The sequence below is a fragment of the Lontra canadensis genome, unplaced genomic scaffold (genome assembly GCF_010015895.1).
Source record: "Lontra canadensis isolate GAN:19392208 unplaced genomic scaffold, GSC_riverotter_1.0 scaffold13, whole genome shotgun sequence".
NCBI classification, from domain to species: domain Eukaryota; kingdom Metazoa; phylum Chordata; class Mammalia; order Carnivora; family Mustelidae; genus Lontra; species Lontra canadensis.
In genome coordinates this window covers 1,299,373-1,317,756 of record NW_022631007.1, presented here as the reverse complement: position 1 = coordinate 1,317,756, position 18,384 = coordinate 1,299,373, and the positions used below count along the sequence as shown (strand labels likewise).

Genomic DNA, 18,384 nt, shown 5'->3' with positions numbered 1-18,384 from the left:
CTGACTTCCAGGTTGCTTGGTAAACAGAAGAGAAATAGACATGGCCCTGCCCTTTCTAAAATAAATAAACACACCACGTATTTGTCTTTCCACACTAAGGAGAAGCAAGAATGAGAAGCGACTTTCAGCTATAGTGGGAATGGGGTAAGGGCTGGGCACCTACTTACTTTGGGGTGAGCTCTCACAAAGAAGCCCTGTATACATGGGCCCTCCACAACCAGCACGAAGAAGTGCTCTGGTCCCTCTGTCATTAGCATTTTGAAGAACCACTGGGGGAGCAGGAACAGGATGCTAAGCAGGACCACAATGCTTCCTGCTGACTTGAGCCCCAGGGCCATCTCTCCAGTTCCCTGTCCAACCCCCATTTGGCTCCTACAGCTCCTGGGGCCTCTGATGGCACCCCACCCACCATGGTCAGCTCATCAGCCTGTTATGCAGGATCCCCAACATCTCTCCCTCCACCTGGCTCAGAAAGAAACCCATGATGCCTCTTTGGACTTTGAGGAGATTATGATGACTGGACACCAAGAAAGTGACAGCTATACGTGAAACTAACAAACATGAAATCCAAAATATTTTCAGAATCTCTTTTAAGGTTCTCCTGGTGTCATTCTTGGTCTTCATTGGATCCTCAATGGGGCAGCATCCTTGACCTCTTGGCCCTTCCTTCTCTGCCACCTGCTCTCCCCAAAGCCCTCCATGCACCCCTGGGACCGGGCACTGTCTGCTGTTTTTGGGAGGGCCACAAAAAAGACTCGAGCTGGGTCTCTGGCCATCTTAGGGCCCAAAGGGAAGACAGACAAACATGAGCTACAGAGGTGCGGCAGGAAAGGGGCCATGGCCAGTGTGTCAAGGGAGCCTCAAATTGGATGTGTTCCTCATTGCCTTCTCCTCCTCAACACTATCGTCCAGCAGCTTCCAGGCCCCCTTCTCTCTCTAGTTGGACCACCTCCTCTCTGTCCTGCACCTCCCATGGTCCAGGGAGCCCTGTCTCAAGGGTTCCCTGCTGCTCCTCCAGGTCCCCCAGATCCAGGCAGGACGCCCCACCCTCAAAGAATTTCCCAAAGGCTGTCTCCTTGGTCAGCACCTGACAAAGGATTGTTCAACAAAAAGCAACTTTTCCAACTAGATTAAAATAAATCCCAGCAGAGGTCTCAAATATGAAATCTTCCTCCAAAACATACAAATATTGGAGTTTGCTTCTTGCACAAGGGGGGAGCCACAGGACCAATCAAGTCCTCGCTCTCAGACGCTTATGTAATTTATTTTTCTGGAAACCAAATGCCTCACTTTGGGTTTCCCATTTGCCAGGTGGGATTCAATCCACCCGTTCAGGGCTTTACTGTTGTTCTCAGCAATGGCCTCGTCACTTGCTGTATAGGCAGCACTCGGCACGAGTGTCCTTGAGTTCTGCCTTGCCTTTCCACTGCTACTCAGAATTCCCTTTAGAAGCTCTAAGTGTCAACAGGCATGATCGTTATTTGAGTCACCTGATAGAAGAAGAGATGTCACACAGACTGCCAAATGGGACCCATTATTGCCAGGTTCTGTGTCCTGAAGGAGGGCCTCGGGGCAGTCCAAGCAGATGGTCCATGAGCTCTCACAGTCAGAAGCTTTCATGAGGGCATAGACATCCTGAGTGAGCTGAATCCTCAGCACGGAAGGAGGACGTGCCAGCCGCCCTCTCTGCTAAAGTAAAAGAATGAGTTAGCACTTCTCTGGTCCCTGACGTGAGCTTGAACTTGTCCGAGAATGAAAGCTTTGGGCAGCTACCCAGGATGGGACCATAATCCCACGCAGAAAGCTGCAAGGGAAGGGTCACATGGCGATGAGTCCACAGTTCTCCTTATTAGAAGGGTCCTGCCCCACCTTGCTCGTGCCCACTTGCCACACTGCTTCCCAACCAAAGCAGGTAACAGTGGGGCCTGTCATTCAGAATACCTCTAACCCCATCCAAGTCCCCCAGAGCTGTGCCACTAAATGGGGCCAGAGGGGGGTCCTGTCTGTTGGTTCCCTCTCCTTCCCCTGTCCTCAGTCGAGCTGCCCAGTGCCCCAAAAAGATTAGGTTAGAGGGTAAGTAAAGAGAAAGTCAGAGGAAACACAGAGGCTGTGAAGGATTCAGGACCAACTCCAAATGTCCCTCATTCTCTGGTTTCTCATTTTCCACTTGAGGAACCCCCAAATCTCAGCTACTTGCCCAACAGAGATGACAGACACATCCTGTGTCCAGCGAGGAGCTGAGCTGTCCTGGCTCAGTTCCCCACTTCCCCACCCCCTCCCAGGTTCAGAAGGAGCTGGTTCTGTCTTGTGGGCTCCCAGCATCCCCCAGACCAAACAGGGAGACAAGCCCACACCAAGGCCCAATATGGAGCCAAGATACCTGATCAGGGCTCAGGAAAGGAACAGGGTCCTGCATACAAAGCCTCTCTCCCACAGGCATCGGAGCACAGGGCCCCTGCCATCTCGTTTATCATCTGCTCTGCACTGGTCTATGTGCTAGGTTTTTGCGTTTCACCTTGACTTTGCTCCTGGCACAGTTTCTCTGAAATTCCACCTGGACTCGGCCAATGTAAAGGAAAAGGGATTTTGTCTTCACACAGCCCCAGGGGACCAAAGGCCCGATGAAGTTAGAGGCTGTCGTGTTGCCAGAGACCAAAGGGGCCAACGGGAATGAAATGCTCACATCTAAATGACAATCCGGGACATCTCAAAGGGTGCATCTCTTCCCTATAAACACAACAAACAGCCTCACGGTGGTCTGTCCCCTCTCTGCTGACCAGCTTCAGAGCTCTAGCCGTTGGCCTGAACACTGGGAGGAAACTGGGAAAAGGGTAAGAAAGAAGCAGGGCCCCCTAAGGTGGAACTGGGGATCCTGGCTCTGGATGCTCAGAGCCGCCCAGGGCTGTGCAACTCCACAGAACTGCTCTGGAACCACGCCCCACCCCGTGTCTCCCAGGGGAAGTATGGAATTTTTCCTATCGGGGTCTCTGACCTAGAGATCCAGCGGGTCCACCAGATGGCAGTGCGACTCCTGCTCAGAGGGCACAGAGCCGGGCAGTGTGCGAGAGTGGCCACCAGGGGGCCATACAGGGACAACCGGCTTCACATCCCAACTGGTTGCCTAGCAACTGTGACGCAATGGGCTCCCGGTTTGCACCCCCTTCTAGGCCTCCCAGGTTATTTCTGGCAGAACAGACTGTTGCACAAGGAGTGGCCTCAGGAATCCCCAAACTGCTACTCTTAAACCGTGAGAATCTAAAATGGTCCAGAGACCCCAAATCCAGCGCCACCCTGGCGTCTAAGGGATTGGACTACTGTCCCTGCTTCTCGGAATGCCAGGGATTAAGGAAAGAAAACATTTTCCATTTCCTTCTATAGCCCCACAGCCACTGGGGACACTCTGATTTCTCTAATGGCTAAAGCAAAGTGACCTCCTCTCTCACACCTCCCCCACGCTCTCCCTTCCAAGCAGGGGCTAAATTAGCAGTATGTGACCTTGAGCCAGACCCTGAGCCTCCCGCTCCCCAGCTGTACTTGCGACGACTCGAGGGGGTCATGATAACATCCAGCTCTGACCTTCTGTGGTCTTGATTCTCTCCCTTTCCCCCAAAAATACTGTCCTTGCCTCAAACCTCTCCCTGGTTTTGATGACCCTGAAAACAGAATTCTTCCAATTCCAGTTGGATAAGCATGACCCACCCGGCAGACCAAGGGTGGAACCAAGAAAGTGAGGCAGACACAAGACAAGGAGTGTGGTTATAATGAGCTCAAAGTCTGTGCCGGTCTGGTCTGTGAACGGGCCTGGGTGAGCCCAGGTCAGTGCCCGGGGCAGAGTCATCGGGCCACCCTGGCCGTAGCGTGAGGGGCTCCAGGCACATCTCTGGGTTGGGAGGAGCCCGATGGCCCTGGGGCTGGGCTTTGCCTGGGGCCCAGGTGTGGATCACTAAGGTGGCACGGTCTCTGAGGGGCCCAACGGCGGAGGGTCACACAGGCATGTGCAGCTCGTTGTACTCATCCTGGCCGTCCTCGTCAAAGTTGGGCTCCGCATCTTCCGAGTCCAGCTGCAGAAAGGAGAAGGTCGGCAGGGGCAGGGAGGCGGTGCTCACCCTCCCATTCCCCCAGCAACTCTTCCGGGGGGCAGCCTAGACCTTCTCAGGCCTGGCTGTCTGCAGGCTGTCTGCAGGGACCAGGAGGGACTGCCCCCCAAAACACTCCCCTCCAGCAAAAACCCTCAGGTCACTGCCCCAGGGACACTCCTGATGATGATAAGAATGACAACAAGTACCTCTTCCCACCATCGGGAGCAGTCCTACGCTATACTACACCCCAAGCCCTCCCGCTCTGTGCCTTACCCAGACCCGTCTCAATCCTCACCACATGTCTCTAAGGTAGAATCCATGACCCGCCCATTTACACAGCTGGAATGGAGACTTCAGGAGGTCGGAGAACTTGCCTCCCGTCTCACAACCAGCAGGGGGCACAGGGGGGATTGGAACTCAGGCCTCCCTGAGTCCAGGGTCCCGAGCAGCATCCCTTACCGCCTGAAGCTCCCTGTCCTGGAAGAGCCGGGGCAGAAGACAACGCCTCAGAGGCACCGTGAGCAGCAGCAGGAAGGGGAAGGCAAGGGAGGCGGCCGTGGACTTGACTACCCACAGCAGGGCAATGCAGCTCAGCTGGATGCAGGTGAACAGGTGCATTCGCCACGTCTTCACCTGGGGAGCAGGCCTCCAGTCTCACGGCACAGCGCCCAGCCGGCTCCCACCCACAGTTCTCCGGGTCCCCAAACCTCCATAGTCACGCTGTCCCTCTCCAGCCCCGGCATCCTTGCACCCCCTCCCCAACCCCCCAGCTCCCCACCTCCATGCTGCCCAGCCCTACCTTGGTCACATAGGGCTGCTCGGGATGGTGTTTCGCCGGCATGAGGATGAGCAAAAGACGCTGGGACAGCTGGATACCCGACAGCGACGTGACCCCCATGTACAGGAAAATCCCAAAGAGCACGGCCAGCGGGATCCGGCGCAGCACAGCCCCCATGACGATGGACAGGCCTGGAGGAGGTGACACAGACTTCCTGACCCCTCGGACAGCCCCCTGAGGATGGACGGGCCTGGTGGAGGGGGACCGGCTGGGCCTCGTCGCTACACCCGAGAGAAGACAGAGCCGGATGGAGAACCTGGAAAGTGCTCAGGGTAAAAAGGCTCAGAATGCTACGAGGCAGGTTGGGGTGAGAGCGGGTGCAACTGGAGACCCAGAAGGGACCTGAGGCCAGCCCGGGAGAGAGAGCCGACTGACGGGCACCGGGTCCAAGGCGGCAGGTCTGCGGAGCGGGGACTGGGGCCTTGCGAGGTGGGTGCTCTCACCCACGAGGCTGGCGATGAGCACTCCGGTGACCCGCTGCTCCCGCACCTCCTGGATCTGGGGCTTGTCCCCGGGCGCGATGGCAGTGCGCATCACCGTCAGGGCATTGACGTGAGTGACCGAGCGGACAGTGGCGGCCGTGAGCCAGGGCAGCCCAAACAGCCCGCAGAGCCCACCCAGGGAGCCAATCAGCAGCAAGTCCAGGTGGAAGCCGGAGCCCTTAAGCAACCTCCGGGCCTTCTGGCTGACGATGAGCCTGCAGGACGGGAAGCGGGGCTGGGTGGTGGGGAGGGCAGGCCGGCCGCAGGGCCAGGCATGAGCAGCAGGTCCCGCATTGTTGGGGGGAAGGACCGGCATGGCCTGAAGGGCCCTCCCCAGGATCTTCCAGCTTCCTCTTCCAAGTTCCCAAAGTGGTGTTCTCACATCGAAGCAAATTGGAGCTAAAACCTCATACTGTGGATATTTAAAATGCCACAAAAGCCAGATGCCAGATCTCACCACATTGTGGTTTAACCCAAATGAGACACATGTGAGCATCACTGGGTGAGAGAGAACAGTGCCAGACTGTTGTGAGGACTGCCAGCGGCCACCCTGCACATGGTAGTGGGGACAGATGGCTCTCCTGTCACAACCCCGGAGGGAACCTGTGCCCAGGGCCATGTGCCCCACCCTTGCCACCAATCCTATTGCCTTCCACTCCTCCCTGGCCTCCCCCACCGAGTCCCCCGGCCCTCTCACGCAGTGATCTGTGTCTCCATGAAGATCAGGATGAGGACCAGCAGGGCAGGGACAGCAGCTGCCACCATCATCCAGGGTGGGAAAGGACGGGCACTGCCCAGGGGTGGGATGAACCATGTGCGCTTATGGGGGGATGTCACTGAGAGTCCAGTGGGCACCGTCAGCTTCTGCACGGTGGGAAGGAAGACAGGGTTCAGGGACACGGCCTCCCCATGTTAAGAACCCCATGTAGCAACTGCTCCCACCAAGCTCTGTGTTCCCAGTACCAAGCCTCCAGGAAACCTGGATGTGAACAGGTTTGTGGGAAATTAGTTTTCCATCTCCCAGAGTCCCTCCAAGGATTTGGTAGCAGACAGAGAATGACATCCTTTCTCCCTGAGCCCCAAGTACAACTGTCCTTTGGCTCCCAGCCCCACACCTGTGCCAGGAGTCTAGGCTAAGGCTCACACATAGCCTCAGACCCCTTGACTGACCTCATCCGCTGAACCGCTCAGCTGTCCCTAGCCGGCCCACCCCAGCATGGCCCCAGCAGGTCAGCCCTCCACTAAAAAGGCTGAATTCTGCCTGTGATCGTGACCACTATGGCAATGGGGATGTGTTGTGGCCTCCCTCCCAAGATGATGGGGTGAGACCCCCCCCGTTGGAGGGAGGCAGGCCCTGCTCACCTGTGTGTAGGTGTCTGTAATCGAGTAATCCACTAGGACCATCACCAGAATGGAAATGGGGATGCCAAAATCCCCAATGATGCGGCGAGCCTTGGGAGTGGCCAATGGGGGGAAAGGAGCAAAAGGCGGAAGTGAGGGTCAGGAGACAAACATGGGGACTTATTACTCCCCACTCTCTCATGTCTGGAATCAGAAGTCCCCTGACCTGTCCTTCTAAATCCCACAGGTGCCACCCTGATCAAGACGGCATTCCTGGACTGATTAAACTTCACTGAAGCTTCTGACCAGGAAGGGACCGCACAGATGTGGTTTAGGTTCACCGGTTGACCGGGAGAAGGGGAAAGTGCCCCTCTGGAGCGAAGACTGGCTGTGATGACAGGAACTCCCAGGGGAACCCATGGAGACCACCCCCCCCTTCTCAGCCACGCACCTTGCCTCCCAGGAAGCGGCTGTTCCTGAACTTTCGCAGGAAGAAGGCAATGAGAAAGGTTCCAAGCATGAGGATGAGGGACAGCAGAGCCGTGTTGGGCTGGTTCCTAGGGCCAGGCAGCCCCTCGGTGGGGGGCACAGCACTCCCATTCAGCTCTAGCCCAGCTTCCAATGCCCCCTCAGGGGGGTAGAATGGCAGCAGTGGGTGCTCCGTGAACACCTGTGTGGGTTACAAGGTTGCCCTAGCACTCCCCTGAGCAGGTGACCACAATTTTATCAACTTAATTTCATACCACTGTGAGGGGGAGTGCTGACCCCTCCCACACCTGACCAGGCAACAGGGTCACAGGACATCGAGCTGCATCACACACACACACATACACACATACACATACTCCTCTACAAAAGGAGCCCCACAGCACTGAGAGTGCCCCCCACAACCACATACTGGCTGAATCCTGCTGGGGTTCTAATCTGTACCTTCTGGCTCCAACTCCTTGCCTAGCAGTTCTGACCTAGCTCAGGGTGTCCCGCCCCCCCCGCAATGCCCACACCCAGAAGGAGCCCTCCTCCCTGTCCCCTCTGCTCCCAGTGCTCCATGCCTCCCCACTCCCGTGCACCCCTCCCCAGGGTGCTACCCAGCCCCCACCCATGTCCACCCCGAAGACCTCTCTGGACCTCCACCTTGTAGAGCTTGTGGAAGGTCTCGTAGATGAAAATAAGTGAGATGAGGAAGGCGAAGATCTCCTGGGTGAAAGGTGAGATATAGCGGACCAGGAAGCTGCCTTCAGCGGCCACCAGGGCAAGGACAAAGACCACCAGCCAGAGGCCAACCCACACCCGGCCGGTGAGGTACTCCAGGTCCTGGGCTCGGCAGAACTGGAGGCCAGGAGGGAGGTGCGGTTAACCACCATGGTCTGCCCTGGACATCGGGCCCCATGGGATGGGCTGGAGTGGGGGTGGGCGGGGTGAACTCTAAAGGGGGAGGAGGAGAGAGACTGCAGGGACCCCATCATCTGGGCCGACAGACGGGACATGAGATCCCTGGGGAGGGGCAGGGAGGGCTGTCACCTTGAAGAAAGCTTCTTCGAAGACCAGCAACGGCCCTGAGAAGCCAACTACAAGCAGCGGCTGGGCCCCCAGCAGAGAGAAGAGGACGCCGAGCACCGCGGTGGACACAATCAGCTCCGACACACCCATCAGCCCCTCAGTCTTCTCCCCTGGTGCAGGCAAGGGTCAGTGGGAGGGCCCTGGCCTGGCTCCTTCTACCCAGCCCCTCCTCTTCATCTAGCCAACCCTGACCTGGGGACCCAACTACGATAGAGTAGCCCCGTAGGGCAATAGACAGGTCCCACTCCCCAGCCCCACCCCCCCACCTTCCCCCCCTCCACCCCCACCTCCAGTCACAGGCTCCCCGACCCCTTGCACCCTTCCTGCCCCCTCTCACTGTATAGCCCCCCCTGCAAAAGTGATGCCTGAGACCCCCGACCACAGACCTTGCAGGTGACACTGGGTCCCCTGCCCCGGCCTCCCCTGCCCCTCACCTAGCAGCCCCCCGAAGGTGATGGCAGGGCTAAGGGCAGCGAAGTAGATGAAGAGCACAGCTGCCACGCACTGGGAGTGCAGGGCGTCTCGCAGGTCACTGGGGTAGTGTGGGTACCGACGTTTCACATCTCGCACAAGCCCCCCAAACACCGAGCCAGTCCGCAGCAGGGGGTCGTCTTCGGGGGTTGCCTCGGAGCCCCCCAGCTCCACTGACAGCTCTGGGGGATGCAAGGAGCTGCTGGAGCACAGACCACCCCCTCCTGCTGGGGGGCTCTGGGCTCAATCCTTCCCATCAGGGACTGGAAGCGGGCATACAGGAGTTAGGAGCTGCAGTGGGCAGGAGGGCGGGGTACGGGCCCCAAAGGGTCTGACCTTTCCCGGGGGCCACACAGCTTCCCTGGGTGGTCATCTCCACTTTGGTCTGTTCACGCTCCCGCCGCTTCCTCAGCAGCTCCCGCTGGAAGGCAGCCACGGAGCGCAGCAGGTCACGGCCCTCCACCTCGGATGGAGGGATCACGATGCTGCCATCCAGGAACTCACTGATGGCACTCAGGAGGTCCTGCCGGTCATCCGCCTGGTAGGCAGCCTCATGAAACAGCTGGGGCGGGAGAGGCAAGGACTAAGCTGCCAGAGAGCCTCTGGGAGGGCTTCAAGGAGGAGGTGTTGGGCCATCACTGACCCAGAGGCAGGGTGGGTGTCTGGCCACATATACAGGCCCAGTCCAACTGTCAAAATATTGACTCATGGGGCGCCTGAGTGGCTCAGTGGGTTAAAGCCTCTGCCTTTGGCTCAGGTCATGATCTCAGTGTCCTGGGATGGAGCCCTACATCGGGCTCTCTGCTCAGCGCGGAGCCTGCTTCCCCCTCTCTCTCTCTGCCTGCCTCTCTGCCTACTTGTGATCTCTCTCTCTGTCAAATAAATAAATCTTTTTAAAAAAAATAAAAAATAAAATAAAATATTGATTCATGTCCTCGCTTGCCCGCAATTGGCCACAGCCCTGAAACTCTGAGTGCCTTCTATTCCCCTAGGAGCTTCCAGACTTTTCCACAATGCAATAACTAAATGGGCAACACCAGGCATAGTAGGGGCCCCCAGAATCATTTTGTCCAGAGAGCTCCCACCCGCTCCGGGTTGGTCAGTTAGCGTTTCCAACATCACCCCTGGCGAAAGGACCTTCCTGTCCCAGCTGAGAGAAGCCACAGCAAAAATCAACATATCAAGCCCTCCCTTTCCAGTCTTAGGTCACATCCAAAATTTGGGGATCTGGGCTTTTTTCTCCCCCTTCAACCACCTCCCCTTCTCACAGCCCCAACCCAGGCTCCCTTTTCTGCCCTTGGACAACAGCTCCCTCCCTCACCACTCCAGAGTGCTGCTTCTACCCAGAAAGGCCTCCAGGGCGAGGAATGTAGGCAGTGAGCGACAGGGGAAGAGGAGGACCCCAGGGGAACAGGCCTAGAGCACCCAGCCCAGAATCTGCAGGACCCACCTTGTCAGACATGAGGGTGGCAATGGAGCGCCCAAGCTCGTGATAGTCAGTGCTGGTATGGCTGGGACCCAGCATCACAAAGAGGAAGCGAACAGGCACAGGGACCTCGAGCACAGACTCCAAGAGCACGGCCTCATTCAGGCGCACAAAAGCTGCTGCCGGCTGCTCCAGGAAAGGCACACACCCTTGGGGGAAAAGTAAGGCACAGGGCACTGAGCAAAGAGGAGCCCTCCAGGCTGGACCCAGAGAAAAACATCTGGGGCCACCCTGTACAGTTGAGCAGGTGGTGTGCTGCACAAATAAAGCCCAATCTAAAGAAACCCTATTCGTGTATACATTTGTAAATTGATTATAATTTACGAGTAGAGGAAAAGTTAACAGCCTCCGAGAAGGAGTCCTTCTCTTTAATTCTCACAAAAGTGCTCTGTGGACTAGCAGCAGTCTAAGATAGCGGAAAACCGAACAGGAAGCAGAGAACTGAGAAAGAGCGAGCTAGGGGCGAGACAGGCTATGAGGAAAGGCAGGGATGCACTGGGGGCCTGAACAGGGTTGGAAGGAGCCTGCTGGCCGGAGCTGAGGACAAGCAGAGCACAGGGGAAGCCCACACGCCCAGGACCCCCTTCCTCCTCACCCACAAGCACAACAGTAGCCTCAGCATCTTCGGGGATCTTCTCCAGCAGCTTCAGGCTTTTTCCCCGGTGACCTTCTCCCCCAGGCATGTGGAGAGGCTTCTGAGGACGCAGAACTGGAATAGGGCTGGGACCCTGACCGGAGGCCGTGGCAGGCCTTCCCATCCCTTGCTCCAGCCCTGGACTCTGCCCTCCGACCCCCAGAGGGGGGCCTCTTTTCTCCCTCCCCAGCCAGGAAAGGGATTGTCTGTGATGCACCCCACACCGGGAGGAGACTGCTCAGGCTGTCGACTCCCACCCCAAGCTGCCCACCACCACCTCTACCTTGTCTTGTTGAAATGGGTCCCCTGGGTCTGCCATATCACCCCATTTAACCTCCTGGTTCTTTAGGGCAGGGGCCCTCATGCTTGTCTCCTACAGATCCCCCCACATCCCCCACAGGGTACCAGGCATCCAACCTCCCCGACCCACTCAGGGAAGCCAACGGCGGCCTCCAGAGAAACCAGAAGCCCCCACAGTCCCCCAGCCCAGGTCCGAGCAAGGCGACTGACCTCCTTGGCATCAGGGTCATGAGGCCAGAGTGGGGCTGGCTCCCCCACATCATCGGCCATGGTGGGCACTGCACCATCAGGGCCGTGGCTGGGGGTGGGGTGATGATTCCCTAGGGCTGAGTTCACGCTGGAGCTGGATGGGTTTCGGGGAAAGAAGCCAGTGTCCTTGTCATCGTTGGGATGGCTGTGAAGAGGGCAGAGGGGCAAGGCCGGTTAGGAAGAGAGGCAGAGAAACGGGAGGGTCAGGGCCTCCACCCCTTCTCCCTCTGTGGAAGGAAGAACTTTCTAATGGCTGGTCCTGTCCCAGAGTGAATGAGTAATAAGCTCCCCATCACTGGGGTTATTCAAGCAGAGGCTAGAAAACCGCACAGGAGAGTCCATGATCCTGGAAGAGCACAGGCACAAGAATGCGCCCACCGAGGCCCCCCACACTGGCACCTGTGTTTCAGTAGGAGGGTACGCAGGACGCTGGCCCTGTCCTCCGGACGGATCTGGTCAGACACAATCATGGTCTCCACCACGAGATGGGCGATCCCCGGCAGAGTGGTCTGTTCCAGGTCCAGGAGGGCAGCTCCTGGGGGCACAGTTCGGGGAGGGTCCCATCAGAGAGAAAAAGCCATCCCTGTCGCCTTGCTCCCCAAGGGCAGGCAGACATGCCGGGTGACCCAGCCCTCAGTGCAGGTACTCAGTGACACCTGGCACCAAAGAGCCAGACACAGGGATGCGCAGAGGGAACCTGGAGCGAACCAGGGAGAGGAGACGCTGGTTAGCGTTGGGCGCGGGGACGGGAGCCTACAGCGGCACAGCCTGGCCCCTCCAGCTCACAACTATGCAGGTGGTCGGACTCCACATCTCCAAGGTGGCAGCCAGACCTCGCCTGGACACAGGCCCCCGGGGAGCAGCATCCCCAAGCTGGACAGCCTGCTGCTAGCCGAACTCCACGGCCGGCAAAGAGGGCACACGGCCCAGGGCCAGGCCTGCAGGGTCCCTACCACGGGCAATGGTCCTCCGGAGTTCCAGAAGGCTGCGGAAGGAGAGCGAGGCCACGTGGGGCTTCCCCCAGCGCTCTGTCTCTTCTTCCACATCCTCCTCAAACTTGATCCAACGCGCCGTCTCCCGCCAGTGGGGCTCCTGGCTGCGGTCCAGCGTCAGTTCGTTCAGCTCCACGAACACCTGAGGCAGGGGCCCAGGGTGAGGGTCTGCGGCCCACAGTGGGCGGCGAGGGGGGAGGAAGGAGGGGAGGAGGGAAAGGGAGGCCCAGCCCCCGGGCCCCTGTACCTCATGAGGCCTCCGATCCAGCTTCTTCTTCTTCTTCTTCCTGCGCAGGATTGGGGCCAAGCCCGCCGGGCTGCCCCTCCCGGCCTGCGCCCGAGAGGGCTTCTTCACCAGGTGCCGCCGCACACCAGGGTTGTCCTCCAGCCGGTGACCTACAGGCCAGGCAGGCTTGGTGGTCCTGGGGGTCCAGCTCAGGGCCTCACGGTCAGAGCCAGCCCTCCAGCCCCCTCCCCTGGCCAGCCAGGGGCCATGGCCACACAACCGCATAAGCCAGCACAGACATGTCACAGACAAAGACATGCAGGCCCAGAGAAGGGGAAGGACTATTCCATAGGAACACAGGGGACCACCGGCTAAGCCACTGTCAGAAGGCAAATCCCAACTCGGTCCAAGCCCCGGCTGCCCAACCTCCCCCATGGCCACTGCCTCTCATTCCAGAGCACCATGACCCACATGAAGTCACCAGGCCCCCAGTCCTTTCCCTATGCCCTCTCTTGGCACCCAGGTCTCCCCCACAGGTACACATCTGGCTGACTCAAGCTGAGCTCTTGCCCTTCCTCCCTGCTTGCCCCTTCCAGGCCAGCAGCCACAGAGAGCCCAGTGGCCCGCTTACTCACAGGCTGGTTCCCCGGCCATGGGGCTCAGCTGGCCCTGGGGGGATTCGCACAGATCACCATCCTCAAGGTCCAGCACCAACATTTCTAAGTCCTCTGAGGCCAGCGAGTCTCGAGGGCTGGGGGCCGGGGCCATCCAAGGGCCCTGGCCCTCTGTGTCCCCAGGCCCAGGGCTCAGTGCCCTCTTGGGCTCTGTGACCTCCTCCAGCAGGCTCATCGTTCTCCTGGTGGCTGAGCCCTTGGCCACTGCTCCCCCCACTAAGCCCTGGCTCTCCTAAAAGGTGGGAGCCTGGATCAGTGGTCTTTGTTCAACCCAAGCCTCCAGACTCCCCACGGCCCTGGGCTGGCTCCCTGCTGCTTCCAGCCCCCACCCTGAGTCTGTAAACACGCCCTCCCCTTACCCACCCCCCACCCCACTGCTGCCATCGGATTGTTCCTGTCCCTGTCCTCAGGCCCTGGCAACTTTCCATGACGTACTGAGCTCAGAGCCCTCCCCACCAACCCCCGCCCACACACTGTGTTTCCAAGAGGGAGGGAGGTGGGGTCAGTGATGCCCCCGGCCTGGGCACAGAGCCCCGTGAGTGATGACAGGTGGCACAGAAACCAGGGCACTGATAAGATGGAAGGAATGTGCCACAATCACAGCCAGGCCCCGCCGAGGGTGGTGCGACAAGTCAGGGGACCCCGATGTAGGAAGAAGCGGGACCTAGAAGAGTGGCTCACCCTCAAGGGGCCTGGCGTGAAGACGACAAAAAGAGTTTGCCCTGAGAAGAGGAGCCCTGCGGGGAGGGGGACATAATGTCTCTAAATGTCACGTGGAAGGGGGGGTTGCCTTATTCAGGGGGTGACTCAGAGGACAAAATCAGGACAGAAGGGCAGAGGTGTCACGAAGGGAAATCTCAGCTCTGGCAACCAGAGAGGCAGCTTGGTGAGGTAGTGAGCTCCCTGTCCCTAGCCACATTCCAGCAGACAGGGATACTGCAGAGGGGACTCAGCACCAGGTTGGGGAGAACACAGATCTTCTCCTAGGTTCCCCACCTGTGGAGCGCCCATGGGGGTGGGCCAGGGGGGCTGCCACAGTGTGTCACTCACTCTTCATGTCATCCAGGTCCGCGGAGCCCAGCATCTGGGCCTCTGCCTCGTCAGTGGGCACCTGCTGCTCCGGGCCACCTGGGGTGCCCAGGGCACTGCCTGGGCACAGCCGCTCCCGCAGGTCATAGCTGGCCGACGGGCTCCACGGCCGGCTCTTCTCCCCAGCGACTCGGGAGACCCGGGCCCGGGGGCTTGAGGAGCTGAGGAGGCACCATGGCAGCCTTGGACTTGACAGGGAACCACGGTGGAGATGGGCCAGGTTAGGGGGTTCCTTTGTCCTCCCCCAGCTTGGGGTGGGGCCTGGAATAGCCCCCTGGGCGCTAGACACAGACTCCTTCTGGACAGAGAAGGAAGCTGACCTCTACCTCCCTCTCCCCATCTCACCGCCCCCCCTACTTCCTGTCTGTCTTCCACTTTTTATCCCTGTCCTCCTCTCTAATGACACCTTGTCTCTTCTCCTTGCCAATCCTATGGACAGAGACAGGATGCACCCCTCCCCCCTTCCTCTGTTCCCTCTCCTCTCCTCCCCTCTTCTTCTCCAGGGTCAGAGCTGGGGACAGTCACCAGGGTCAGAAGAGAGCCTGGGACATGCTCTGGGCTGGGCTGGAGGCCAGTACCTGACTGACTGCTGGGGGCTCTTGTCAGAGCAAGGGCCCACCGAGGGCAGGGGCTTGGTGAAGGCAGCCCTCCCAGAGAGCCCAGGACTTTCATCCTCATCACTTCCAATGGAGAACTGTGGACAAAGCAGCGTGCCCTGGGTTCCTGCACCGGGGCTCAGCCCCCAACCGCCCCCCCACCCCTCTGCCTCCCCAGGCAGCCCCGGCCCCCTCTGCGGCATCCTCTTCTCCCCCCTGCACCCCTCCCTGAGGACTCAGCCCTCCTTCAGGAACAGACCCCTACCTTCGCTTTCTGTGGGGACCCTGAGGGTGGGGGTTCCACAGGTTCTGCCTCAGATTCCCCTTCCTCTTCCTCTTCCTCTTCCTCTTCCTCCTCCTCCGCTCCAGCTCCCCCCTCCTCCTGGATGGGAGGGGTCCCCTCTGAGGGGGGAGCCGAGGTTTTCTCCTTCTTCCTCTTCCTCCTGCTCTGCCGGGCAGAGGTGGGGGGCAGTCGCCGCAGCTTGTGGGGTGGAGGCAGGCGCGCCGAGAGCGGGTGGTGGGTGTGGTGGGATGTGTGCCGGTGAACTGGGGGTGCAGGAGAGCCGGTTGGGGGTCCCCACGGCAGAAGCGGGCCCCCTCACCACCCTAGGGGCACACACCTTATTCTAGCTCAGGGCCTCAAACAAGGGCACCCTAGAACTTCCTCGAGAGCCAGCTCCCCCCAACACCTGTGTCCTTGTCCTGCCATTGGTAAGGCCTGGTAGAGTGGGGGAACGGGAGTCAAGGAGAGGGCAGGCTATGAAAGTGGGGCTGGGGGACATGGGAAGACACGATAGAACAAGGGGGGTAGGCAGAGTCAGAAGAGCTGAGGGAGGTGAGGAGGCAGAGAGAAGAGAGCAGGGCCGGAGGTACAGCAGAGCCTAGGTGAAGATGAAGGTCACCGAGGGAGGCCTCGGGCCCATCTCCCTACGTCTCCCTCTGCGTCTGGGGCCCGGCTCCCCTGGAGGGTGGACAGGCGATGGGTGAGTGAGGCAGGATGACTTAACATGGCATGGTGGCCCAGCACAGCGTCCCGCACAGCGTCCAGCACAAGATGGCACTGGGTGACCAAGCCAGTGGTGAACACGGTGATGGTGGCAATGAAGGTGATGGTGGTGAGGGCGGCCACACTAGGGGGCCCCGGGCTACCCACACTCAAAGTCCCGCTCGCTGTAGCTGCGGCTGGGCTTCTCAGGGTCCCAGGCTGGGGGCTTGCTGATGAGGTCCCCAAACCTGCTCACAGCCAAGGTCTTGCCCAAGTCATCGTCCTCCTCCTCCAGGTCTGGACTCAGAGGGGGCTCCTCCAAGGGCACACGGACCTGCAGGCTCAGACAGCCTCTTCTAAGAAGGACCCTTGACCCAAGAACGCCCCACATCCACTCCAACTCCAAACCCTGGCTGGGGGTGGAGAAGACCAGCGGCCTCCATCTTCAACAATCCCCTCTCCCTGCGCCCCAGCCTTGGGTCAGCCTCCCAGGACCCTAGGGCTTGGGGGGAGAGGGGGCAAGAGAACTGAAAAAATACCAAAAGGCCCTCCCTTTCCCCATCCCCTCTAGCCCAGCTCCATCCCCGGATGTGGGGGTCCCAAGGTCGGCCAGAGGACTCCCCTCTCCTCCTTGGGGTCCCTCCTTCCTCTTCTCCCACCTCCGCGCGCGAGGCAGTCACCTGGGGTAGGGGGGAGGCGCCCCCGGGCGGCGGGATCACTCCGTTGGCCATGGCCGGGGAGGCAGCTCGGGAGCCTCTCGCTCACTGAGGGACCCGCGACCGGATTGAGAAGAAGGGGGCGCTGCGGGGGCCTAGTGGGGAGCCCTGGGGGAGGAGGGCGGGGTCAGGAGCCTCGCGCCGCCGCCCTCTCCCCCTCGCCAAGCCCGATCATCCGACCGCCCAGGCGAGGCCCCGCCACGCCCGCGACACCCCGGGGCCCCGGCCCTGGCCCGCCGCGCCCCGCCCCGCCCTGCGGTACCTCGGGGCTCCGGAGCGTGCGGGGCCTTCGCCGGCCGCCGCGCCCCATCTCCCTCCCGCGCGCGCTCAGGGGCCTGGCGCCGCGCAGGGCCGCACGGCCGGGGGCTCGCCCACCGCGGCAGCAAGCCGGGCCAGCCGGGCGGACGCAGGCGCCGGAGCCCGCAGCCCGGGGCTCCACCTCCTCGCGCTCGGCTCCGCAGCTCCGCCGCTGTCGCCGCCGCCGCCGCCAGGCCGCACAATGGGAGCGGGCGGGCCGTGACTCACCCCGCCCCGGCCGGCCCGGCCCCCACGCGCGGGCCCCCGCAGGACCCCCACCTCCCACCCCCCACCCCTGCCCACCAGCCCCTTCCCCGGGGCGCCCCACGCAGGGCCGGGGTCGGGTGCACGGCCCCACATTCCCACAATCCCCAGGTCGCTCTCCTACTTTGCTTTTAGTCTCCCCTCCCTCCCCTCGGGAGTCCTGGAGGCGACCCCTATCCCACACAAGCCCCTCCAACCTTGGGAACGGAGCTCACAGACACCGGAAAGCTCCCACTACCTGCCCCTTTGGTCCCAATATGGGCTCAGATGCCTGGTTTCTGCCACCGGCCACCACCCAACATTTGACCTTGGCACATTACCTCCCCTCCGGGTTTCCCCCTCCGTGGCCTAAGGAACCTGGAGTAGAAATGTTCCAGGGTTCCATCCGGCTCTAAGATTCTGTAGCTCAGTTTCCACGTCTCCTCTCCCCTCCTCCACTCCCTGGGATCACATCTCCTTTTCCAAGGGCAAAGGTCTCTGGAAGGACTTGCTGGATACCAATTTGATCTTCTGGTGTCTGGCTGAAAATTGGGCACCTAGCACAAGGCTACATCCATTGCAGCCCCCAACCTGTGTGCTGAAGCCAGGTCCCTGAATCCTTGGGAAGACCGGAGAGGATGTGGGGGTAGAACTGCGGAGGGAGCTAACGGGCAGAAGAAGGTGAGCCAGCCAGCTCCAGAGAGGGAAACCCACACCTGCAGAGAGGGGTGTGGGGGACAGACAGGGTGCTGGACATGATGGACCCCTCTGGGTGGCAAGGAGGTTTAGCCCTGTGACCTTTGACATGTAATAGACCCTCTCCCACCCCTGCCCTCATCTGAGTCTCAGGTCAGCCCAAAAGATTTCTACATTCAAAGCCACATACGAGGAGAGGGGAGAGCAGGTGGCGGGTCTGTGAACACTCACTGCCTTGGCTGGACCCTCCCCACACTCATCTTAGCCTTCCCCCAACAGACACGCAGAGAGACTTCCCACCCCACCACAGTCACAGCTGGGAAGCAGGCTGTGTGTGTGTGCAGGTGACTGTCGGAGCCACAGCCATCTAACTGCCCCCCCAGCCTCTTCCATCAGAAGAAATGTGCTTGGCCTCCTCCCCACCAGGAGT

At 60.1% G+C, this 18,384-nt stretch overlaps 1 protein-coding gene across 4 annotated transcripts; it reads right to left on the bottom strand.

Annotated features, from left to right (window-relative positions):
• Positions 1–3,737: 3,737 nt before the first annotated feature.
• Positions 3,738–17,901, bottom strand: SLC4A3 (solute carrier family 4 member 3). Of its 4 annotated transcripts, none has more exons than XM_032857315.1 (23): positions 17,600–17,901; positions 16,683–16,826; positions 16,171–16,336; positions 15,283–15,563; positions 15,000–15,115; positions 14,383–14,609; positions 12,680–12,828; positions 12,394–12,574; positions 11,840–11,975; positions 11,402–11,585; positions 10,853–10,952; positions 10,222–10,406; positions 9,108–9,333; positions 8,735–8,953; positions 8,262–8,410; positions 7,875–8,069; positions 7,192–7,410; positions 6,762–6,851; positions 6,097–6,263; positions 5,361–5,614; positions 4,879–5,048; positions 4,539–4,712; positions 3,738–4,061 (listed from the first exon to the last, which is right to left on the bottom strand). In XM_032857315.1, exons 2-23 carry the CDS (start codon positions 16,731–16,733, stop codon positions 3,984–3,986), a joined length of 3,717 nt encoding a protein of 1,238 aa, XP_032713206.1. In that variant the 5' UTR covers positions 16,734–16,826; positions 17,600–17,901; the 3' UTR covers positions 3,738–3,983. The 4 variants fall into 4 exon arrangements, with proteins under 4 accessions (XP_032713206.1, XP_032713205.1, XP_032713207.1 ...); XM_032857314.1 differs by lacking the exon at positions 17,600–17,901 and adding an exon at positions 16,981–17,149; XM_032857316.1 differs by lacking the exon at positions 17,600–17,901 and adding an exon at positions 16,981–17,148 and having other exon boundaries at positions 14,383–14,582.
• Between the last annotated feature and the right edge of the window lie 483 nt (positions 17,902–18,384).